Raw genomic sequence first — 23,912 nt, 5'->3', positions numbered from 1 at the left:
TGGTGGTTGTATTAAAACTGCTGTGCCATTATACCTCCAAAATATTGAAAAGCTCATTCATACTGCTGCTTATACCTCAAAACTTCTTTACTTAGATTGTTATCTACTGGGTAAAAGTAACCCAAATTTACTCTGAGTTAAGAAGAGTGGATGAACATTGAATGTTGAGAAGCACTTAAGAGTATACTCTAAAACACCGTGGTTACACACAAACACACACACACACAAAATTACGGTCTATAGTCCAGGCAAGCCTCAAATTCCAGCTCAGTTTATTTTTAAGGATTAGTTGAGCAAGTTTGGAGTTGGAAGTGAGAGAATCGTGTTTAAAAGAAAGGGTAGGTCATCCATAGAACAGCTTTCAGTCATTACAAAAAAAAAAAAAAAATACTTCTTGCTTTTATAGTACCATCTTCCCCCATTAGGCCTACTTGCATACTGTGCTTCATCAAATCTAAGATCACCTCACAACTATACCATTATTTTAGGCACCACTAAAAGGCAATGTATTGCTAACAAAACTATGACAAACCATTGATAATATATCCAGATTTCAGAGATGTTACGGTGCATCTTAGTTGATGAAACAAAAACATACAAAACATGAGACACAGTAAAAATGATAACTACTTCATTATACCTTTTCACAAGCAAATAGTACCCAAAAATGTGAACGGCCAGACACAGTAGCCCACACATGTAATCCCAGATACTCTAGAGACTGAGGCAGAGGATCACGTGAGCCCAGGAGTTTGAGACCAGCTTGGGCAATATAGTGAGACCCCACAGAAAAATTTAAAGCCAGGTGTGATGGCACATACCTGTAGTTCCAGCTACTGGGGAGGCTGAGGCAGGAGGGATGGCTTGAACACAGGAACTGGAGGATGCAGTCAGCTATGATCACACCACTGGACTCCAGCCTGGGTGATGGAGTGGGACAGTCTCTTTAAAAAATGTGGGCCTGGGCCAGGTGCAGTGGCTCGCACCTGTCATCCAAGCACTTTGGGAGGCTGAGGCGGGAGGATCACTTGAGCCTAGGAGTTAAGAGACCAGCCTGGGCAACATAGACTCCACAAAAAAAAATTTTTTTAATTAGCTGGGTGTGGTGGCATGCACCTGTAATCCCAGCCACAGGGGAGGCTGAGGTGGAAGGATCATTTGAGCCCAGGAGATTGAGGCAGCAGTGCGTGGTGATTGTGCCCCTGCACTCCAGCCTGGGCAACAGCGAGACCTTGTCTCAACAACAACAACAAAAGGCTATCTATTGTGGGTACACTGCCTATGGGGTAGTCCTGCTCCACAAGGAGCAGTTTAAAAAAAAAAAGTTTAAAAAGTGTTTTATGTAGCATTTTTTTCATATTTACATTTACTCACCATATGGCTTCAAAAATCATAAACATACATACTCAGCTAAAACTACAGATCACCATTGTCCTCAATGACACAATTTTTGTATGGTGTACCTTACCTGTAATTCTATTTTCTATGGGAGGATTTAAGAGATATCTTAGGAACACTATTTAAAGGGATTTACTGAAGTGCCAACCTTGTGAATGATTTTACCTCAAATTGTTCAGTGGTAAGAAAGGTAATAAAGCATTTAGTTTTGCCTTTAAGTAGGCTAATTTTTTTTGTTTTGTTTTGAGACGGAGTCTTGCTCTGTCGTCAGGCTGGAGTGCAGTGGCGTGATCTCGGCTCACTGCAACCTTTGCCTCCCGGGTTCAAGCGATTCTCTCGCTTCAGCCTCCTGAGTAGCTGGGATTACAGGCGCGTGCCACCACACCTGGCTAGTTTTTCTTTTTTTAGTAGAGACAGGGTTGCACCATTTTGGTCAGGCTGGTCTCAAACTCCTGACTTTGTGATCCGCCCACCTCAGCCTCCCAAAGTGCTGGGGTTACAGGCGTGAGCCACTGCACCCGGCCTTACTAGGCTAATGTTTTAACATGCGTTTTTAATTACCAGAATTTACTTGATAAAACTACTCTTTGCCAAGGTTGCAGGACTTCTGAAAAGACAGAATTAGCTTTGTTGCGTTTCACAAAGGACAGATCAGTTCGTCTGTATAGGCTATAAGCAGGTAAGTAGTGCACTCTATTGGTGAAGGATTTCTGTTGTTTTGGAAAGCCAATTATAGCTGGCTGCATGGAGGGAAATCCAAAATCCAGATGACGTGGTGTGAGTCAATGGGATGAGAAACACTGGTATTTTCTTTACAATTTCGTTTTACAAAAAGTACATTAAACTAAAATTTTATGAATTACGACTTAATCTAATAGTTCAATAGCAGACTCAAGAAAAGCACAGATGTGATTCTTACAGAAGACTACTCATATGAACACGTTTAATGCAACATGGAATGCAAAAGATTAGAACCATTAAAGTATTCTTCAACTTTAAAAAATTAAAATAAATAAAATCAAAATAGGATAATGACCAGAATAGTGCCATTATCATCACATCAAAAAGTAAAGCTTCCATCAACATTTTATGAATTTGGCAATCTAGTACAATACATTTTTAAGTATTGTGTTTCACTCAATTTTGTGATACTCCATTTTTGAAAAAACTTCAGAGGCTTCAGATACCCATGAAAAGAAAAAAAATCAGGATAGAAACACATAGGCTGAGGTTTGCTAATTCACTGTTTAAAAAGGACCTTAGATGTCCCACTATAATTGCTCTTAGGTGTTTTTAACAAATGAATAGTCGTAATTCACAGAAAAGACAAGTGGTACTTTTTATCTACATAGACTATACTATATAAACTTTTAGTAAAACATTTAAATTCTTTTAATCTTGTCAAGTAATTTTCATTTCTTCTACTTCTTTAAAAGGTTGACCAGGTTGTTTGCCTGTATTGGGATCAACGAATGTTGGACTATACTATGTTTAGTTATAATAACTAATTTATCCACCCTGACTTAATATGTGGGAAACAGTACACCCCTAAGTGTATTGAGATATTTCTTTGAAACAAAAATATTTAATTTTATGCATGTGATAAACAGCCTTATTCAATGTATACTTTTTTTAAATGAGCAACACAGATAGCAGACATATAACTCCTTATTACCCATACTCTTGACTACCAAGAAAGGAAGCCAAACTTTTAGAAAAATACAATGCAAGAAAAGATTCAAGTTAAAAATATATTCCTTTGGTTAAAAATCATCCCCTTTATAATATTCATTTGTAATCTAAATTCACAGCATGTCCCACCAGCCCAAAGTAATCTTCTAAATGTCATTATACTTGTAGTATTACAATGTTTTTTCAGTCCAGTATTTATGGAGGTCACTCGGCTGCAGCAACAAAATATTTCAACTCTAGGAAGAGTGTAGCCTTGTAGCATTAGCCCCTTTGACAATTTTCTTACAAGATTTTTACTTCAGAAACCTCCGACACATGTAGTTTTCTTCAGATACAGTATATCCAAACTTTTTATAGAAACCAACATTTTGTGGTAGACATTCAAGGGTAATCTTGTAACAGTTCAGTTTCTTGCTTAGCAAAGTAAGGGTTGATAATAATCTGAAATTTAAAAAGGGGGGAGGGTGAGGAGATAGCATTTATTAATAAAAATTGATTCTAGTAACAATATGAATTAATGTTATGAAACTTATGTTTCCTTAGAAACAGGTTTAGATTATGGCTTTTCCCATTGCATTCATGTAAGTTGATAAGCATTTAAATCACCAAAGCATTTTTACTTAGAGTCAAATATACTTTTATCTAGTAATCTCCAGCTCACTAATAAATAAGACAAATACAAAACTCACCCTAAGCCCTCTTTAAAAGTGAAATTTAAGGCCAGGTGCAATGACTCATACCTGTAATCCTAGCACTCTGGGAAGCCAAGGCAGGCGATCGCTAGAGCCCAGGGGTTTGACACCAGCCTGGACAACATGGCAAAACCCCATCTCTACAAAAAATATAAAAATTAGTAGGGCATGATGGCACATGCCTGAAGTCGCAGCTACTCCAGAGGCAGAGGGGGGAAGATCACCTGAGCCCAGAGAGGTCAAGGCTGTGGTGAGTAATGATTGCACCACTGCACTCCAGCCTGGACAACAGAGTGAGTCTCTGTCTCGAAAAAGAAAAACGAATTTTAAGATGTATGTTAACACTAAAAATTCAACCTTTAAAAAAAAAAATGACCAAAATTATTTCGTAAAAATTCTTTATTTAAATCTATTTAAACAACTTCAGAGCAGTCAACATTCCCACATAAAATGAGTACATAACAGCTTTGCTCTTTAATCATTTTTAAAGCTACGTTAATATTTGTGAAGGTGTGTATCAGATTAACTCAAGATTGGTCTAATTAATATGAAGTGGAAACAAAGCAAGTCTACATCTATACAAAGTTTCTTAATGAATCCAAACCCAGTATTAAAGTGTGGATCTAAGTGCCTTAGAGGATAAAAACTATAAAAGATACACAAACTTGAAGGGTCTGCCCATGTTTGAACAGACTAAAAAATCCTGTTTTTAAAAAAACAAAAGACCTTGATTGAAGTATGACTGGCTGGTTGCAGTGGCTCATGCCTGTAATTCCAGCACTTTAGGAGGCCAAGGATCACTTGAATCCAGAAGTTCGAGACTAGCCAAGGCAACATAGCAAAACCCTGTCTCTACAAAAAATTAGCTGGGTGCAGTGGTGTGCACCTGTAGAACCAGCTACTTGGGAGGCTGAGGCAAGAGGCTCACTTGAGCCCCAAGAATTCAAGGCTGCAGTGGGCTGTGATTGTACCACTGTACTCCAGCCTGGGCAACAGAAAGAGACCCCATCTCTTTAAAAAAAAAAAAAAAAAAAAAAGCATAAATTAAATCAAATGGACTAGAACACAAGAAATCCATCTGTTTTGTTCACTGAGGTATTCCACATACCTAGAATAGCATCTGGTACATAAGCAGGTATTTAATATTTGTTAATTCCTTAAAACTCAGAACAGTTAATGTTAAAAAGCAAGTTCTTGGGCCAGGCACAGTGGCTCCCACCTGTAATCTCAGCACTTCGGGAGGCCAAGGCAGGAGCACTGTTTGAGACCAGCCTGAGCAACATGATGAGGCCCCATCTCTACAAATTTTTAAAAATTAGCCAGGTGTAGCATGTACCTGTAGTCCCAGCTAATTGGGGGGTTGAAGAGGATTGCTTGAGCCCAGGAGGCTGAGGCTGCGGTGAGCTGAGATTGAGTCACTGCACCTCAGCCTGGGTGACAGAGCTGTCAAAAACAGACCCTGTCTCAAAAACTAAAAATTATAATAAATAAGAACTACAAGTTCTTATAAAATAGCAATAAATCAATACCACTTACTTATATTTATTTTAAATGATTTAGATAAATATATACAGTGAAGGCTGTTTCAGTATGTATTTCTACAACTTAGGAGAATGAGAGATCATAGAATATTCTGTAACAATTGAACATTTCCTTTGTTTTTAAATATGACAGAGAAGCTGAGGCAAATCCGATTAGCCCAAAAGTTTATCTCCTACTAGTATGAGTATTACTATAAAAAGTTAATAATTTAAAGATGTTACTGTCTATAAAGAAGTATCCTTCCAATTTTCAAACTTTAAGGCAAAATATGTATAATACTTTATTTCTTCATGAAATTCAGTCTGAACTATTGGAGTGAGAATGAGTTCAAAATCAATGAAGCCAAAAAGAACTTTAAACAAGTATCTTGTTAAGAAACTGAATTGGAACAAAATTTATCCAGGGTTACCTTGTTTCTGCCTACTTACAATTTGCCAAGCTGCTTTCCTCTGCATTCATCACTAACAACAACATCTTCTACTCTTCCTCTCTGAAAATATTTACAATGTTTAAAGGAGTAAGCATTTACTTTTGTTTTTAGCTAAAATGAGTTGGTAAGAATTTACTGATAATAAGTAGTATATTTTGTAAACTTGAACTTAACAGAAACCAAATGCAAAAAATATTATACAGTGAAGGCTGTTTCGGTATGTATTTCTACAACTTATGAGAAGGAGAGATCATAGAATATTCTGTAATAGTTGAACATTTCCTTTGTTTTTAAATATGACAGAGAAGCTGGGGCAAATCTGATTAGCCCAAAAGTTTGTTTCCTACTAGTATGAGAGTACTACTATTAAAAGTTAATAATTTAAAGATGTTTTTACTTATTAGAGGAAACAGTATGAGTCAACTGGTGACCTAAAGTTGTTTTGGCTATGTCCCCAACCTTCCCAGCCCGTTGTCTTTGGACAAACATCAGGATCAACATCACCAAAATGTAACCTTTTCATGAATATATCCATCATTCTACTCCTTGCTTACTAGCAAGTTATTTTAGATATCCAAATAAAATTAATGTCTAGTACAGAAACCCCACCGAAATTCTTAAGTGTCACAGAACACATCCCAAGTGTTCCTACCTTATTCTCACTGAATTAAGGTTTTCTCTCCCTCTTTTTTTATTTACTATTTTATGTGAGTTATTGAGGGATGAAAGGGCACTACATGCATTAGATGTATCATAATTAGAACAAAATAATCTGAACCCTTTACCATGTGGAAACAAATTTATGCTAATGTAGTATATTCAAAGTTATTTTTTTAAAAGAGTAACATTAGGGATTTTGTGCATTACTGCTAAATTGTTTGGTTTCTCTATGCCTATACCAAATTGATCCACCTTATAGAACAACTTTAGCATACAATTCATACTGTTATACATTTTCTTTCTTAAAGCTCTCAGAACACACTGGGAAAAGGGATTTATAAGAAGCACTGAAAATCAGTGAGAAAACAGATTTGTCTAATGGAAACTCAAAGTCAGTTGTGCTAGAAAACAGCTGTCCATTTTACTTATAAGCAGCACATACCTTAGCACAGGAATGGATGAATTTATGTTCTATAATCAGAGTTGCCGTAGCAACAATCTGTCCTAGAGTCACATCTTCTACAACTGTAACATAATAATCCCCAGATTTCTTCATATGCTCAAAAGATTCTGTGGAGATTGGATAACAAAGTGTTACATAGTAGACATTCAATTTTATGGGGAGCCAGAAAAATACTAGGATTAGCTGACTTAATTACTAAATGTTTAAAGCTGTTTTACCATAGTAATTTACCTTCCATTTCTAAAGAAAATATTACCAAGTAGTTGAAATATCAGCAATTAGTATCCATTGGAATATAACCTACACATTCAAAATATCTGCTAGCAAAATAAAGACTAATATAGCTATTTTAGATGAACAACACTTAAAATACAAGTAAATCGCTGATGTTGCCACTTCCATGACTAATGAAAACTTCAGTTTCTTCATTTACTTTAAATAGATCTCTTTAACTTTTATACTCAATAGATATTCAAATATAACAAACCTTTGCACATTTTAACAAGAGCATGTTTACATGGCTCAATTCTAGAATTTTTAGTCTTTTGCTTTCAAAATATTTTTACAAAATATATTTTAATTTTCCCTTTGTGATGGAAAGTGTTTTGTGATAACATGACTTGCCCTTGTTTGCTTTGAGAGCACCTTGCAAGGAGGTAAAAACATATCTGTTTCCAAGTAACTTTTCCAAGTCACATAGCAAATAGGTGCAAAGATACTTCCCCTCAAATGGATTTTCAGTACTATTGCTGAAATAACATGTTTCTCATCTAATTCATGTGCATGCAAAGAAAAATTCAGGAATAAAAATTGAGGCTAATAGTGTCTCATATTGTTAATTTCTATGGTCTCATTCCAGATAGAGATCTAAAATGGGAAAAAGAAATAAATTCAATGAATGAAAATAAACGATGAGAATCAGAACGAAATCAGAATCAAAATAAACAATGAGAATGAGAATGGTCCTCATTCTCAGAAGGGTCAAATAGAATTCAATACAAAATTCCCTATTATAAGGAAATGAAGAATTGTAATTCCTCAGCTATTAAATATTACTAAATATTTAGTAATGATAATAATACTTCATTTCCTTTGTAACAGGAAAAAGCGGTGGTAGAGCACTGGACAGAATTAAGGTTTTATTCCTCACCATAGTAATAACTACCTGTGATCTTGGGCAAGTCTTTGGATCCCTCTAAATTACTATTTTCTCATATGTCTAAAAGAAGAGGGGCAGGGGAGGGGTGGACTAACTCAAGATGCCTGCTAACCTTAAACTTCAATACAAATAAACCCCAAAATAAATTTAAAGCGTATGGTCTTGCATTTTTGATTTGGTAATGAAATTTCTGTAAATAACCACAGTAAGGGAAATACTACAATAAAAAATGAAGAACCTCTAGAGCTAACACCTAGGTCCTATGGTACAGTAATTATCTAATAAAGTAGATAGTTTGCAAAACAAAGTTACTGGTACATTTGGATTCTAGAACAACTCAGCCACATTAAACATTTAAATAAGAAAACAGCTAATTTGTTCTTTGAATAATTTCCAGCTATTTGAACAAAAACAGAAGTGGGCACTCAGCAGCTCTAAACAAAAATGAAATATGTTTCCCTTTATTTCAGGAAAAAGAGGTTATAGTACTTACTCATAAATTGTTCAGGGCTGACAACTCCAGTCTCTGTTAGCTGACCCAATACCTTAAAAAAACCTAGTTTTGAAAAACAGATTTCAAATTACAAGAATAGCAAAAGGAAGACAGTATGAAAATAAGCAATATATTAAGCAGGTGGGCTTATGGGCAATTATTTTTTCAGAACTTTCTATAATCATCTTTTAATTTAGAATAAAGTGAACCCCATTCTTCTATAATCACTACATATAACAAAAATAACAGGTTTTACCAGTGCTTCTGCCTGCATAAGATGTTTTAAATAGTGCTGACCTTAATATCCAGTATTTATAGACCCAGAACATACACTCTTCAATGTATTATATTTTACATTAAGTTCAATGCAAAGGGTGCCAAATTTTCCCAAATATGTGATTTGGTTTTACTTAAAGGTGCAATATGGCCAAATACAGTATTTGTAAATTAAAGTATAAGTAACACTGTTGAGATTACACTCTTTAAAATTGTAATTTCTAGTGAATTTCATTAGTGTTACCTGAAATTAATGTGAACAGTGCACCTGGAATTTTGAAAATCTTAACTTTTCTACACTCAATAATTAGGCCAAAATTAGGCCCTTCAGGCTGTCTAGCAAAGAGATAATTGTGAAAAGGACAAAGTTGACTTTTAATTACCAAAGTTTAAGGAAGTTAACTTGGAGAATTTAGATGTTAAAAAAGAAGTAATTGTACAAAAACCCTTTCAACTTATCCAAGGAAAATTATTTCCGCCTTCATTCCCCAACCAGCTTCTTAAGATCCCTCCTTATGTGTCATTATACATGATAATTTAATTTTTGTTTATGAGAAATATTTTTGGCTTAATTAGGAAGGAGTGATGTTGTATTTAAGTCATTTCACAGTAATATTTCACAGTAATATTTGGTCTTAGCCATGACACACACTCATTGAGTGTCCATCACTTTAAAAACTAAGTATTATACAAAAAATAGTCCAGAAGTCAAATATTTAAAAACAATTATCTGCATCATAATGTTTATGGAGAAAAATGGAAGGCTAACTCTAATTTTACACAGGATTTTGTACATTACCTCTATTTAAGTCAGCAGTACAAAGAGGCCTCAAAACCAAGCCTTCTCCAGGATGTGTTGGGGAAATGGCTGGAGAAAATGTAGCTGTATTCTGACTCCAGTCCACTTCTTTGAGTAGACTTGGGTCAAACATAGGAGTTTCATCAGGTTTCATTTTTCTAGTAAGGTCTAAAATAAAAATTTGAACATTAAGTCACTTTAATAGAAGGAAAATTATGATTGTTGAGAAAGTTAATATAAATTAATGCAATTAGAAGCATTCTTTAGCAGATATGCGAGATATTTTACTGCAACCTATCCTGAATCTAACATTAAATTCCACAACTACAGATAAATAGAAAAATCATGCCTACTATCAGATAAAAAATGGCTAAGCGACTAAATTAGTAAGTTTTAAACTATAAAATCCTATTTATTATCAGGTCTTTTTTTTTTTTTTTTTTGGACAGTCTCACTCTGTTGCCCAGGCTGGAGTGCAGTGGCACGATCCTGGCTCACTGTAACCTCTGCCTTCTGGGTTCAAGTGATTCTCCTCTTTCAGCCTCCTGAGTATCTGGGATTATAGGCACGTGACACCACGCCTGGGTAATTTTTTTTGTATTTTTAATAGAGATGGGATTTCGCCATGTTAGCCAGGCTGGTCCCGAACACTCGACCTCAGGTGATCCGCCCGCCTCGGCCTCCCAAAGTGCTGGGATTACAGGCGTGAGCCACTGCGCCTGGCTATTATCAGGTCTTTTAAAACATGTTTTTCCTCTGGGTTGGTGCTACTAAATGAATAGCTGACTTTTTATGGGTTCTTAAATTTTTTACATTATGTTCTTGGATTTTATTATTGAGCCAAGAAGGCATCTGTTTCAACAGGAAATTGCAAGGGGAAAAAAATTAAAAAAAAAAAAAGTAATCTCTTAGTCTTACTTGCCAATAAAGAAAACTTTCAGCCGTGCACGGTGCCTCACACCTGTAATCCCAGCACTTTGGGAGGCCGAGGTGGACGGATCACCTGAGGTCGGGAGTTCGAGACCAGCCTGACCAACATGGAGAAACCCTGTCTCTACTAAAAATACAAAATTAGTCGGGTGTGGTGGCGCATGCCTGTAATCCCAGCTACTCGGGAGGCGGAGGCAGGAGAATTGCTTGAACCTGGGAGGCAGAGGTTGTGGTGAGTCGAGATCATGCCATTGCACTCCAGCCTGGGCAATAAGAGTGAAATTCCCTCTCAAAGAAAAGGAAAACTTACTGGGCATGTAGCCTTTTTTTTTTTTTTAAGATGCAGTTTTGCTCTTATTGCCCAGGCTGGAGTGCAATGATATGATCTTGGCTCACTACAACCTCCGCCTCCCGGGTTTAAGCGATTCTCCTGCCTCAGCCTTCTGAGTAGCTGGGATTACAGGCACCTGCCACCACACCCAGCTAATTTTTTTTGTATTTTTAGTAGAGACGGGGTTTTGCCAGGTCAGCCAGGCTGGTCTCAAATTCCTGACCTCAGGTGATTTGCCTGCCTCGGTCTCCCAAAGTGCTGGGATTACAGGTGTGAGCCACCATGCCTGGCCGCAGGTAGCTTTTTTTTTTTTTCCAATGAACCATGAATAGAAGAAAAATTTGAACAGGCTCAAATTAATTTTTTTTTGGCATTCTCAGAAATACTTTACCTTGGCTATGCTAGACACACACTGCAGGATTTTGTTTTCACAGCAGGTTTTCTAAAAATCTGTAGTGTGGGCCAGGCACGGTGTCTCGTGCCTTTAATCCCAGCACTTTGAGAGGCAGAGGCAGGTAGATCACCAGAGGTCAGGAGGTCGAGACCAGCCTGACCAACACGGCGAAACCCTGTCTCTACTACAAATACAAAATTAGCCAGGTGTGGTGGTGGCCACCTGTAATCACTCCGTCTCAAAAAAATTAAATTAAAATTAAAATGTATAGTGTAAGTTTCTCAGTTGCATCGAAGCAGCTTAAAAATAGCCAGTGTTTTTCATGCTATTGAAAAGTGATCATGATATTTTCCCCTTTTTTGAACATTTAGAAATGAGCAGGTTCTCACTAGTTGTAGTGTTTTAAAACTGAGACTAAATAACAGAGAAATAACAATAGGAAGAATGAAAAACAAATCATACAAAGCATAAAACTGGGGCCAGGGGGCTTCTGTGCAGCACAGAATTGCTAAAAGAAACAGATGCTTCCCAACAATTAAAAGTTGAGTATTCCTTATCCAAAATGCTTGGGACCAGAAATGTTTCAGGTTTTGGATTTTTTTTTTTTTTTTTTTCAGATTTAGGGATATTTGCATATACATAATGAGATATCTTGGGGATGGGACCCAAGTCAAAATTCATTTGTGTTTCATATACACCTTATACAGATAGCACAAATATTTTACACAATATTTTAAATAATTTTGTGCATGGAAAAGTTTTTGTACATGATATCAGATGTGGAATTTTCCACTTATGGCATCGTGTTGGCCCTCAATAAAGTTTCAAATTTTGTAGTGTTTTGGATTAGAGATCCAAAAAAAGCAGTCCCCAACTTATTTCTATATCCAGTTAAAGAAGCCATATTTTAATGAGAGAACAATTTGTCCAATAACCTAACTCCCAATTGTTCCTTATTTCATAAGTCACAGTATGCGTTAGGGCAAATATTATTAACTTTTCCTTAAAGATAGATAATAAGTTTCTGCCTGTGTAATCCTATGTAACTATATAAGCAATGCTGCAATATAGTAGTTATGGGAAGGCAGTGTGATGTGATGTTAACAACAGAAGTTAACACTTGCTCGGCACTTCTTATGTGCCAGACTATTGAAAGAGCTTTACTAATTCATTTATTTCAACCATCCTACAGGTTAGGCGTGGTTATATACATTTTAACAGATGAGAAAATGTTAAGTAACTTGCCCAAGGTCACAAAATTAGTGGTGCCAGGATTTAAACCTAGGCATAGAAAGAACATGAGCTTTGGATTCATACCTGGTGTTCAAATGTCAACTGTGTGATACGTACTAAGGTAATTAAGCTTTTAGAATCTAGTTTCTTCATTTGTAAAATGGAGATGAAATTACTGGGAGAATTAAATGCATTACTGTATGCAATCATGCACTTAGCAGTGCCCGGAATACTGCAAGTACTCAATAAGATATATGCTAGTTAGCGATAAATTTAAAATTCAAGTTTATAAATTCTTGTTCATTTTTTTCACCTTTAATTCATGAATCAGGCACTGTGCTGGTTACAGGGACTACAAAAAGAATGACAGGCTCTTACATTTATATTATACCAAAAGTTAGCATTCTTGGATAGAAAAGAATAACGTAGTTTATAATGTAGACGAGAGGTGCCCCCGGCCACACACACACAAAATGATTCAAATTATGCTGCACACACTATACCTAGTTCTAACAATATTAAGGAAAATATAGAGATTGTGATGATCAAGCAGTCATTTCAAATTTAACAAGTTTAATACATACATTCAAAATAGGTTTTTTGTTTTGTTTTATTCTGCTTTGAGACAGGGTTTCACTCTGTTGCCCAGGCTGGAGTGCAGTGGTGCAATCATAGCTCACTGCAGCCTCGAACTCCTGGGCTCAAGTGGTCCTCCTACCTCAGCTTCCCACATCAGCCTCCAGAGTAGTTGGGACTACAGGCTCATACCACCACACCTGGCTAATTTTTGTATTTTTAGTAGAGGTGGGGCTTTGCCATGTTGGAAAGGCTGGTCTTGAACTCCTGACCTCAAGTGATCCTCCAGCCTCAGCTTCCCAAAGTTCTGGAATTATAAGCGCGAACCAGCATGCTCAGCTGAAACAAGTTTTTAATAGATGAATTTGAGTCCACGTGTTTTAGTGTTTTGTCTAAATTGGACCCTTGAGGTTTTTGTGTGTAATCTCATCTGAATGGTAGGTAGCAACATTGTTTTTCAGGTATGTAGATAAACAGGCTAAGTATTAATAAAGTGAAATGTGTGCAGTATTAAAAATGTAAATTCCTCGAGGCAGCACACTATTTAGACATTTTGGTCATGCTATTAAACATAAGTTGTAAACACAAAGTTCAAAGAAAACTCAAAAGAGAATTTAAATCAACCTTAACCACATTTAACTAGATTCCTTTTTCCTATAAAGTTGTCTGTGTTTACAATAAAAATGTGGTCTAGAAAACATGAAAAATAGGGTTAATTTCATGAGAGGGAAGTATACAGGAAAACAACTAGGATTATGAAGCCCTTAAATAATGAATTTTAACCAGGAAATACTAATATTTTCTTGTCCTTTTCTTTAATGAGACAGTCCTTTTCCACGAATGATCATAAAAATAAATAATATTGGCTAACACTTATTGAAAACTTTCTATATGTTAACTCTTAAAAATACAATGAACGATGTATCATTATTATCCCAATTTTACAGATAAGGAAGCAGGCACAGTAACTTGCTCAAGGTTAGAGTGCCAATAAGGAATAGAGTGAGGATTCAAAATGAGGCAACAGGGCCAGCTTCAGAAGCCCCTGACCTGTGCCGTTACACAGGGCCCTGCACTTAGTTTAATACCCTGCTGCCGCTGTTTTGAAATTCTTAATTTTTTAACAAGGAACCCTGCATTTTAATTTGGATTACCACAGATTATGTAGCCAGTCCTGCTAGGTAGTATGACTTCAGACTCTGCTGTTAACCATTACACTGAAGATGCACTAGAGTAGATAAATTCCCTATTGTTGTAGAAGGGTTAAAAATTAAGTCATAAGCAGCACTTAGAACCTACATTTGGAAAATGGGAATCAGACTAGTGAAAATACATTAAACAAAGCATTCCAGATTGAAATAAGAATCTATTGGCAATCAGAAATTAACATCAGGGCCGGGCGCGGTGGCTCAAGCCTGTAATCCCAGCACTTTGGGAGGCCGAGGCGGGCGGATCACGAGGTCAGGAGATGGAGACCATCCTGGCTAACACGGTGAAACCCCGTCTCTACTAAAAATACAAAAAATTAGCCGGGCGTGTTGGCGGGCGCCTGTAGTCCCAGCTACTCGGGAGGCTGAGGCAGGAGAATGGCGTGAACCCGGGAGCCGGAGCTTGCAGTGAGCCGAGATCGCGCCACTGCACTCCAGCCTGGGCAACAGAGCGAGACTCCGTCTCAAAAAAAAAAAAAAAAAAGAAAAAGAAATTAACATCAAAAATGTTTTTATGAGCTGTTCTACAAAACAGCCATACTGAAGGCCCACTTTAGCTCACTCTATCCTCAAACAGTAAAATTCTGCTGGTGCCCAACTAATGTACTGGGCAAGGTGAAGCAAGATATGACTTGAAACTCGGTTCCAAGGGGGTTTAGAACATAAATAAGTAATTTTATATAAATAATCTTTTAGCATCTTCAGGTGCCCAGATACTGCAAAACTAGGAAATTTCTGCAAATAAAATTGCACAGTTGTGTGAAGCGGAATCTCATCATATCATTAGGTTCTTTAAAGTTTTTAGATGAACTTTAAACACTAACCCTCCTTAAGTATTCCTCAGAACCTTTTCTGATTAACTGCTAAATTAGCAGGCGTTTAGAAGACCCATTTAAGCCTAACCCTAGCCCAATAATGCCTAGTGAATGAATAACGAATAAGACCTGTAGGTCACATTTCAGAAAATCCAGAAGGACAAAAAAAAAAAAAATTCCCAAACTGCCACAATATCGCGGAAAGTATACACCAAATTCATTTTCACTAGTCATCACATCAATCGAGTATTTTTTCACTCAATTGAATATTTTTTTAAACAAAACTTCAACTATTTGGCGTCTGAGCCTCTGTATCAGATTGTAATACGAATGGGGAGAGAGGCTGCTGCTAGAAGCAACCAACTGAGAGCGACAAGTAATAGACACCGGAGATGAAGATTTTAAAAGTCGATATACAAATTTTAAAAACACAATCTAAGGCCAAATCTAAACTAGCCTATGTATTTCTCAAGAGCTCCTGGGGCACCTTCTAAGTACAGGTGAATGGGGGAGGGGCGGACTTCGGATTCCTTTATATTCATTTTATAACAATTTCAATAACAAGAATCCATTCTGAATCTATTTCATTAATGATTTTTAACACAACTGGCCATATTTATTAAATTGTGTAACTGCATGAATGTTCAAAAGTATTTTCTGATAGTTTATTTGACCTCTACAATCTAGGCGTTATTCCCAGTCTACCGATGAGGAAGCTGGAGCACCTGGAACTCCCAAGACTTGCCCCTTAGGTAACACAGCAAGTAAGTGACTTGGGGCTAGAATCCTCGTTTCCGCATCTTGAGCTCGATTACCATCCTCAACAGACTCCAATCTTTACATCATCATACCATACAGCTAGCGCTCTCTCCCCTATTTGGCAAATCCTGCCTAAATTAATTTCTTGAGATCCATTCTAGGATTCGTTCATGAGGGATTATCCTAACAAAACGAATCCTATAATCGCCCGTTCAATTTTGTATGAAAATTTTAAATTAGTTTGGCTTACATAAACATCAGCTCCTGCAACAGAAATCACAGTTCACTACTCAGTATTTCTAGGGGTAGGAGCCTAGGAAAAAGAGACAAAAGATGTCCCTCTGTACCCTGGGGAAAGCGCCGACCTAGTCGGTGCGGAGGTGGTCTTCGGAGCAGCTGCCTCAGTGGCTCCGACCACCGTGGGATGCGCCCGGGAATGGGAGAAGAGAAGGGGCCTGGGACGTTCGTGCCCATTCAAAACCGATGGCTGCAGAGAGCGCGACCAACTGTCTCATTTCCCACGCCAAAGTCCGGGGAGCGAAGTTCCGACCCCAGTCCCAGTTCCAGCCCTGCCAGGCCAAGACTCGCGTATGGCCGGACCGCTGGCCATCATCCCTAACCTCTGCTCCAGGCGCGCGTGCGTTCAACTTCCTGGGAACCGCGCTCCACACCATGTGCACCCAGCTGGCGAGGATTAACGCCTGACTCCTCCACACAACACCCCCGGGGGCCTCGCCGGGGCACCAGACACACCTGTTAGATAAACCTGAGGGCAGGCCCGCCCCAGCCCCCAGGACACACGGTCCCGCTCTCGCGCCCCGGCCCCGGTCCCTCCTCACCCGTAAAGGCCCTGCGGTCGGCTCCTAGCCAGGCGCGTCGGACTCTCCCCCACCAGGGTGCACAGCACCGGATCCGGATCCGGCTTCAGCGCCAGCCCCACCTCCTCCTCCACCGCCCGCGCCACAGTTGGGAACCGCGGCCCAGACGTGGCAGCGCCAACGCCTCCACCCCGCCTCTGCCCTTTCACGCAGGGCCGCGCGCAGGCGGGCGGAGGCGGAGGCCAAGGCACAACCCACTCAGGCCCGGAGAGCGAGGGGCGGGGCCCGGAGAGCGGGGTCGGGACCAGGAGGGCGAGGGGCGGGGCCCGGAGAGCGGGGGCGGGACCCGGAGGGCGAGGGGCGGGGCCTCAGGCTTGCGTCGGCGCCCGGGGCTGTGGCCGCCGGACCAAAGCTGGCCTCTCCGGGCTCCTCCTCCTCGCTCCCCAAGGCCTTTCCCATCGCGTCATTGTCTCGGTTTATCTGCAGATACGTCTACCTAGCAGTCAGCCCAGCAGCGTAAGTGGTGACCAGTGTGGGCCTCTTTGATCCTGAGACCGAAGGCTCGGTCACTGGCCCTCTCCATTTGTTCCTTGTTGCCCTCCCTTCATGATTCAGTCCATTAATTAGGACTTTTCCTACCAGCTGGCAGTTCAGAGCTCCGCATCCCCAGGCCTCTGAGTCACAGTTCCTGCCTTCATGAAACTAGGAGTTGGGACCACTGCATTCTACTCCTTCGGGACTATTGTTTCATTTCTCAGTCCCTCAAACCCTTTATTGGATGAACATGGAGTTAGGACAGTGGTTCTCCACTGCAATAGTTTTGCCTCCCAGAAGACATTTGGCAATGTATGAATCATTTTCAGCCTCTCATCTGGGGTGAGGTGCTATTGGAATCTACAGATGGTGGAGGGCACAGGTGAGTAGAGGCCTGGAATACTGCTTCACGCCTTACAATGCGCAGGACAGCGCCGCACAACAAAGAATTACCTGGCCTGAAATGTCTGGAGTGCTGAGGTTTAGAAACCTTTCGTTAGGAGAAGAAAAGTGACTTTTTTCAGAGCCCCATTTCTGAAGTGTCTTACCTAAGTAGCACTTTGCCCCTATTTTAACAGATGAGGAAACAGAGGTTCAGAGATGTTACATAATTTACAAAAGTCTCATAGCTAGTAGCTCCCCTTCCTTGCCTTGTACCATAATTTTCACTTTATTGAAATCGCAAAGTATTTTATTCTTAAGCAATAGTATTCAAAGAACCCCATAGATCATATACCAGAAATCATATTTTTTTGCTCATTTGTGAGATTTAAATTTCAGTTAACTCCTTTACTGATTTATGCTTTCTCAGAACTTCAAACATCAGTGAGCTGATGGCATCCACATCTCTGTTTTTATTTCTGTTTTTACACCCATACATAAAAAGAATATATAGGGCATGAGCAGGATGTGGTGGTATGCATCCGTAATCCCAGCTACTCCAGAGGCTGAGGCAGGAGGATCTTGAGTCCACGAGGTTGAATCCAGCCTGGACAATAGAGCAAGACCCTGTCTCTAAAAAAAAAAAAAAAAAAAATATGTAAGGCATACATAAACACTCATGGCTGGGCGTAGTGGCTCACACCTGTAATTCCAACATTTTGGGAGGCCTAGGCAAGTGGATCTCTTGAGCCCAGGAGTTTGAGACCAGTCTGTGCAACATGGTAAAAACCTGTCTTTACAAAAAAAATACTGAAAATTAGGCAGGCATGGTGGCATGTGCCTGTAGTCCCATCTACTCAGGAGGCTGAGGTAGGAGGATAACCTGAGCCCAGGAAGTAGAGGCTGCTGTGAGCCGTGATTGCATCACTGCACTCCAGTCTGGGCCACAGAGCAAGACCCTGTCTGAAAACAAACAAGGCCGGGCGCGGTGGCTCACTCCTGTAATCCCAGCACTTTGGGAGGCCGAGGTGGGCGGATCACAAGGTCAGGAGATCGAGACCATCCTGGCTAACACGGTGAAACCCCGTCTCTACTAAAAATACAAAAAATTAGCCGGGCGAGGTGGCAGGCGCCTGTAGTCCCAGCTACGCGGGAGGCTGAGGCAGGAGAATGGCGTGAACCCCAGGGGGCGGAGCCGGCAGTGAGCCGAGATCGCGCCACTGCACTCCAGCCTGGGTGAAAGAGCGAGACTCCATCTCAAAAAAAAAAAAAAAAAAAAAAAAAAAAAGAAAACAAACAAAAATTAAAAAAAAAACTTACGTACACATCACTAATCTTAAGCATATGGCCCTCCCCTTTTTTCTTATCGGACTTCTGGTCAAATGTTTTCAGTGAGTTTATCCTGTACAACAAACTGCTGTATGTTTTATAAATTAGCAAAAAGTGAAACATAAGCAATTCTAAAATCACAGAACACAAGACTTGTAAGAGGTACCCCCAGAGATCTCATACATTCCACATATACTCCTCCTTACCCACATTGGGCCATAAGAACCCAATTTCTCCTTAATAGACAAGGTCGATCACTCTGGCCAGTACAGTTGACCCCTTTCTTTGCCTGTAGGTTCACTTGGCAATGAGGAGCCCAAGATAACCAGGAGACAGTCTCAACTTTTGGTTTAATGGAACCATTGGTATGTCCTTTGGTGATTTTTATTTATTTTTCTAGATTCTTAGAAGAAATGCTGCATTCACCAATATTCTTTTTTTTTTTTTTTTTTTTTGAGAGGAAGTCTTACTCTGTAGCCCAGGCTGGAGTGCAGTGGCGTGATCTCAGCTCAATGCAACCTCCACCTCCTGGGTTCCATATTAAGCAATTCTCCTTCCTCAGCCTCTTGAGTAGCTGGGATTACAGGTGCGCGCTACCACACCTAGCTAATTTTTGTATTTTTAGTAGAGATGGGGTTTCACCATGTTGGCCAGGCTGGTCTTGAACTCCTGACCTTGTGATCCACCCACCTCGGCCTCCCAAAGTGCTGAGATTACAGGTGTGAGCCACTGCATCCGACCAACAACAATATTCTCATTGGCACAAATAAGGCTATTATGTGGATAAACATGGATGTCAGTGATTGAGTTGAGAAGTGATTCAGGAATGTTGGCCTGAATGAGAAGTTTAAGAATACCTTGGCCGGGCACAGTGGCTAACACCTGTAATCCCAGCACTTTGGGAGCCCGAGGCGGGCAGATCACGAGGTCAGGAGTTCAAGACCGGCCTGGCCGACATAGTGAAACCCTGTCTCTCAGAAAAAATACAAAAATTAGCCGGTGTGGTGGCACATGCCTGTAGTCCCAGCTACTCGGGAGGCTGAGACAGGAGAATCACTTGAAACCGGGGAGTCAGAGATTGCAGTGAGCCGAGATCGTGCCATTGCACTCCATCCTGGGCAACAGCGAGACCCCATCCCCCCCAAAAAAAGAATACCTTAGCCAATTTATTTCATTTATATTTTCCTCTTAATGTTTGCACAGGAATTAGATATAACAATCCATGTCTAATTAAGTATAAAAGAGTTGTTTCATAGGTATTACAAGTTCCAAGTGATAAGATATTATAATTTTAAATTAGCCACATTGTTTCTTTCCTAGTGGTATATAAATTAATGGTGTGTCATACAATGGATGTGTCTAAGATTGGATGAAATATGGTACAGGCCGGGCACGGTGGCTCACGCCTGTAATTCCAGCACTTTGGGAGGCCGAGGTGGGTGGATCATGAGGTCAAGAGATCGAGACCATCTTGGCCAACATGGTAAAGGCCTGTCTACTAAAAATACAAAAATTAGCTGGGTGTAGTGGCACATGCCTGTAGTCCCAGCTACTCAGGAGGCTGAGGCAGGAGAATTACTGGAACCCAGGAGGTGGAGGTTTAAGTGAGCCGAGATGGCGCCACTGCACTCCAGCCTGGCAACAGAGCGAGACTCTATCTCAAAAAAAAAAAAAAAAAAGGTAATATGCTACATACTTAATATGGTCTTAAAGTTATAATTCTCAGTTATGGTTTTAATGTCCCCTCCAAAACTCACATTGAGTTTTAATTGCCATGGTACAGTATTAAGAGGGTGAGGCCCTTAAGGGGTGATTAGGTCGTGAGAGCTCTTCCCTCACATAATATGGATTAATGCTGTTATCATGGGAGTGGGTTCCTGATAAAATGGATGAGTTCAGCTCCTCCCTGTCTTTCTTTCTCTTACACCACTCCTTCCATGTGATGCCTTCAGCCATGGGGTGACCCTTAACGGATACTGGTACCATGCTCTTGCACTTCCCAGCCTCCAGAACTGTGAGCCAAATACGCTTCTTTTTATTATGAATTACCCAGTCTTGGGTATTCTATTACAGTAGCAGAAAATAGGCTAAGACATTCACTAAACATGTTTATAAATTATTTCATTTGATCCTTATATGAATCCTGTGACACAAGGTGGGCACTATTATTTCCATAATGCAAGTGAAACTCAAGCAATTTTCCTTTTCTTTTTGAAACAAGTTCTCACTCTGTTTTCCAGGCTGGAATATGGCTACACAATCTCAGCTTACTGCAACCTCTGCCTTCTGGGCTCAAGCAATCCTCCCACCTCAGCCTCCCGAGTAACTGGGAGTACAGGCGTGCAGCACCACACCCAGCTAATTTTTTTTGTATCTTTATTAAAGATGAGGTTTCACCACATTGCTCAGGCTAGTCTCGAACTCATGACTAGCCATGAGTTCAAGCCATCATGTGCCCACCTCAGCCTCCCAAATTGCTGGGATGATAGGCATGAGCCACCGTACCCAGCTGTAATTTTTCTTTTTTTACGAGTGAGGCTGTGTGTCTGTTCTCACACTGCTAATAAATACATACCTGAGACTGGGTAATTTATAAAGAAAAAGAGGTGCTCATGCCTGTAATCCCAGCACTTTAGGAGGCTGAGGCAGGTGGATTACCTGAGGTCAGGAGTTCAGGACCAGTCTGGCCAACACGGTGAAACCCCATCTCTACTTAAAAATACAAAAATTCGGCCGGGCGCGGTGGCTTACGCTTGTAATCCCAGCACTTTGGGAGGCCAAGGCGGGCGGATCACGAGGTCAGGAGATCGAGACCACAGTGAAACCCTGTCTCTACTAAAAATACAAAAAATTATCCAGGTGTGGTGGCGGGCGCCTGTAGTCCCAGCTACTCGGGAGGCTGAGGCAGGAGAATGGCGTGAACCCGGGAGGCAGAGCTTGCAGTGAGCCGAGATTGCGCCACTGCACTCCAGCCTGGGCGACAGAGCAAGACTCCGTCTCAAAAAAAAAAAAGAAAAAAAAAAACAACAAAAATTCGCCAGGCATGGTGGTGGGTGCCTGTAATCCCAGCTACTTGGGAGGCTGAGACAGGAGAATTGCTTGAACCTGGGAGGCAGAAGTTGCAGTGAGCCGGGATCATGCCATTGCACTCCAGGCTGGGCGACAAAAGTGAAATTCCATCAAAAAAAAGAAAAGACTGAAATTCCGTCAAAAAAAAAAAAAAAAGTGAGCTGAGATCATGCCATTGCACTCCAGCCTGGGCAACAAGAGTGAAATTCCATCAAAAAAAAGAAAGAGGGGCCGGGTGTGGTGGCTCATGCCTGTAATCTCAGCACTTTGGGAGGCTGAGGCGGGCGGATCACGAGGACAGGAGATCGAGACCATCCTGGCTAACACGGTGAAACCCCGTCTCTACTAAAAATACAAAAAATTAGCCAAGTGTGGTGGTGGGTGCCTGTAGTCCCAGCTACTCAGGAGGCTGAGGCAGGAGAATGGTGTGGACCCAGGAGGCGGAGCTTGCAGTGAGAGGAGATCGTGCCACTGCACTCCAGCCTGGGCAACAGAGCGAGACTCTGTCTCAAAAAAAAAAAAAGAGAGAGAAAGAAAGAGGTTTAATGGACTCCTAGTTCCACATGGCTGGGCAGGCCTCACAATCATGGTGGAAGGCAAAGAAGGAGCAAAGTCATTTCTTACATGGCAGCAGGCAAGAGGGCATGTGCAGGGGAACTCCCCTGTATAAAACCATCAGATTAGCCAGGCATGGTGGCTCATGCCTGTAATCCCAGAACTTTGGGAGGCTGAGGTGGGCGAATCACTTGAGTTCAGGAGTTCAAGACCAGCCTGGCCAACATGGAGAAACCCTGTCTCTACTAAAAATACAAATATTAGCCAGGTGTGGTGGTGGGCACCTATAATCCCAGCTACTCAGGAGGCTGAGGCAGGAGAATCACTTGAACCCAGGAGGTGGAGGTTGTAGTGAGCCGAGATCACGCCACTCTACTCCAGCATGGGCGACACAGTGAGACACCATCTCAAAAAAAAAACCTATCAGATCTCATGAGACTTATTCACTATCACAAGAACAGCACAGGAAAACCCACCCCCATGATTCAGTTACCTCTCACTGGGTCCCTCCCATGACACGTGGGGATTATTACAATTCAAGGTGAGATTTGGGTGGGGACACAGAGCCAAACCATATCACTTTTTTTCTTTATAGACATTTGAACTTAAGAACTTAATAAGGCTGGGCACGGCTCATGCCTGTAATCCCAGCACTTCGAGAGGCCGAGGTGGGCGGATCACTTGAGGCCAGGAGTTTGAGACCAGCCTGGCCAACAGGGTGAAACTCTGTCTCTATTAAAAAATACAAAAATTAGCCGGGTGTGGTGGTACGCGCCTGTAGTCCCAGCTACTCGAGAGGCTGAGGCAGGAGAATCACTTGAACCTGGGAGGTGGAGGTTGAAAAAAAAAAAACAAAACTTTGAAATATTACAGAAATATAGAACAAAGAGTGATCAGTCTCCATATTTCTGCCTTCAAAGATAACCACCGTGTTAGTCCATTTTCACACTGCTATAAAGATACTACCTGAGACTGGGTAATTTATAAACAAAAGAGGGTTTAATTGATTCAGTTCCACATGGCTGGGGAGGCCTCAGGAAACTTACAGTCATAGCAGAAGGTGAGAGGAAGCAAGGCACACCTTCACAAGGCAGCAAGAGGGAGACACAACAAACGGGAAACTGCCAAACACTTTCAAAACCATCAGCTCTCGTGAGAACTCCCTCACTATCACAAGAACAGCATGGGGGAAACCGCCCTCATGATCCAGTCACCTCCCACCAGGTCCCTCCTTCAACACATGGGGGTTGCAATTTGAGATGAGATTTGGGTGGGGACACAGAGCCAAACCATATCAACCACTGTTAACAGCTTGATAGATGTTTCTTCAGACTGCCTGGGTTTCATTTTCAGCCCTTCCATTTAGCTGACAGCCT

The 23,912-nt window shown here is 40.7% G+C and overlaps 1 protein-coding gene across 2 annotated transcripts; it reads right to left on the bottom strand.

Moving 5' to 3' along the window:
- Nucleotides 1-255: 255 nt before the first annotated feature.
- Nucleotides 256-16,965, bottom strand: GNPNAT1 (glucosamine-phosphate N-acetyltransferase 1). Of its 2 annotated transcripts, XR_010122361.1 has the most exons (7): nucleotides 16,690-16,965; nucleotides 9,605-9,772; nucleotides 8,530-8,592; nucleotides 6,857-6,984; nucleotides 5,753-5,814; nucleotides 2,004-3,531; nucleotides 256-986 (listed from the first exon to the last, which is right to left on the bottom strand). XR_010122361.1 is itself a non-coding variant. In XM_055289345.2 (6 exons), exons 2-6 carry the CDS (start codon nucleotides 9,756-9,758, stop codon nucleotides 3,384-3,386), a joined length of 555 nt encoding a protein of 184 aa, XP_055145320.1. In that variant the 5' UTR covers nucleotides 9,759-9,772; nucleotides 16,690-16,965; the 3' UTR covers nucleotides 256-3,383. The 2 variants fall into 2 exon arrangements, 1 of the variants encoding a protein (XP_055145320.1); XM_055289345.2 differs by having other exon boundaries at nucleotides 256-3,531.
- Between the last annotated feature and the right edge of the window lie 6,947 nt (nucleotides 16,966-23,912).

This window comes from Symphalangus syndactylus, chromosome 8 (assembly GCF_028878055.3).
Source record: "Symphalangus syndactylus isolate Jambi chromosome 8, NHGRI_mSymSyn1-v2.1_pri, whole genome shotgun sequence".
NCBI classification, from domain to species: Eukaryota; Metazoa; Chordata; class Mammalia; order Primates; family Hylobatidae; genus Symphalangus; species Symphalangus syndactylus.
This window is presented reverse-complemented; position numbering and strand designations above follow the sequence as displayed.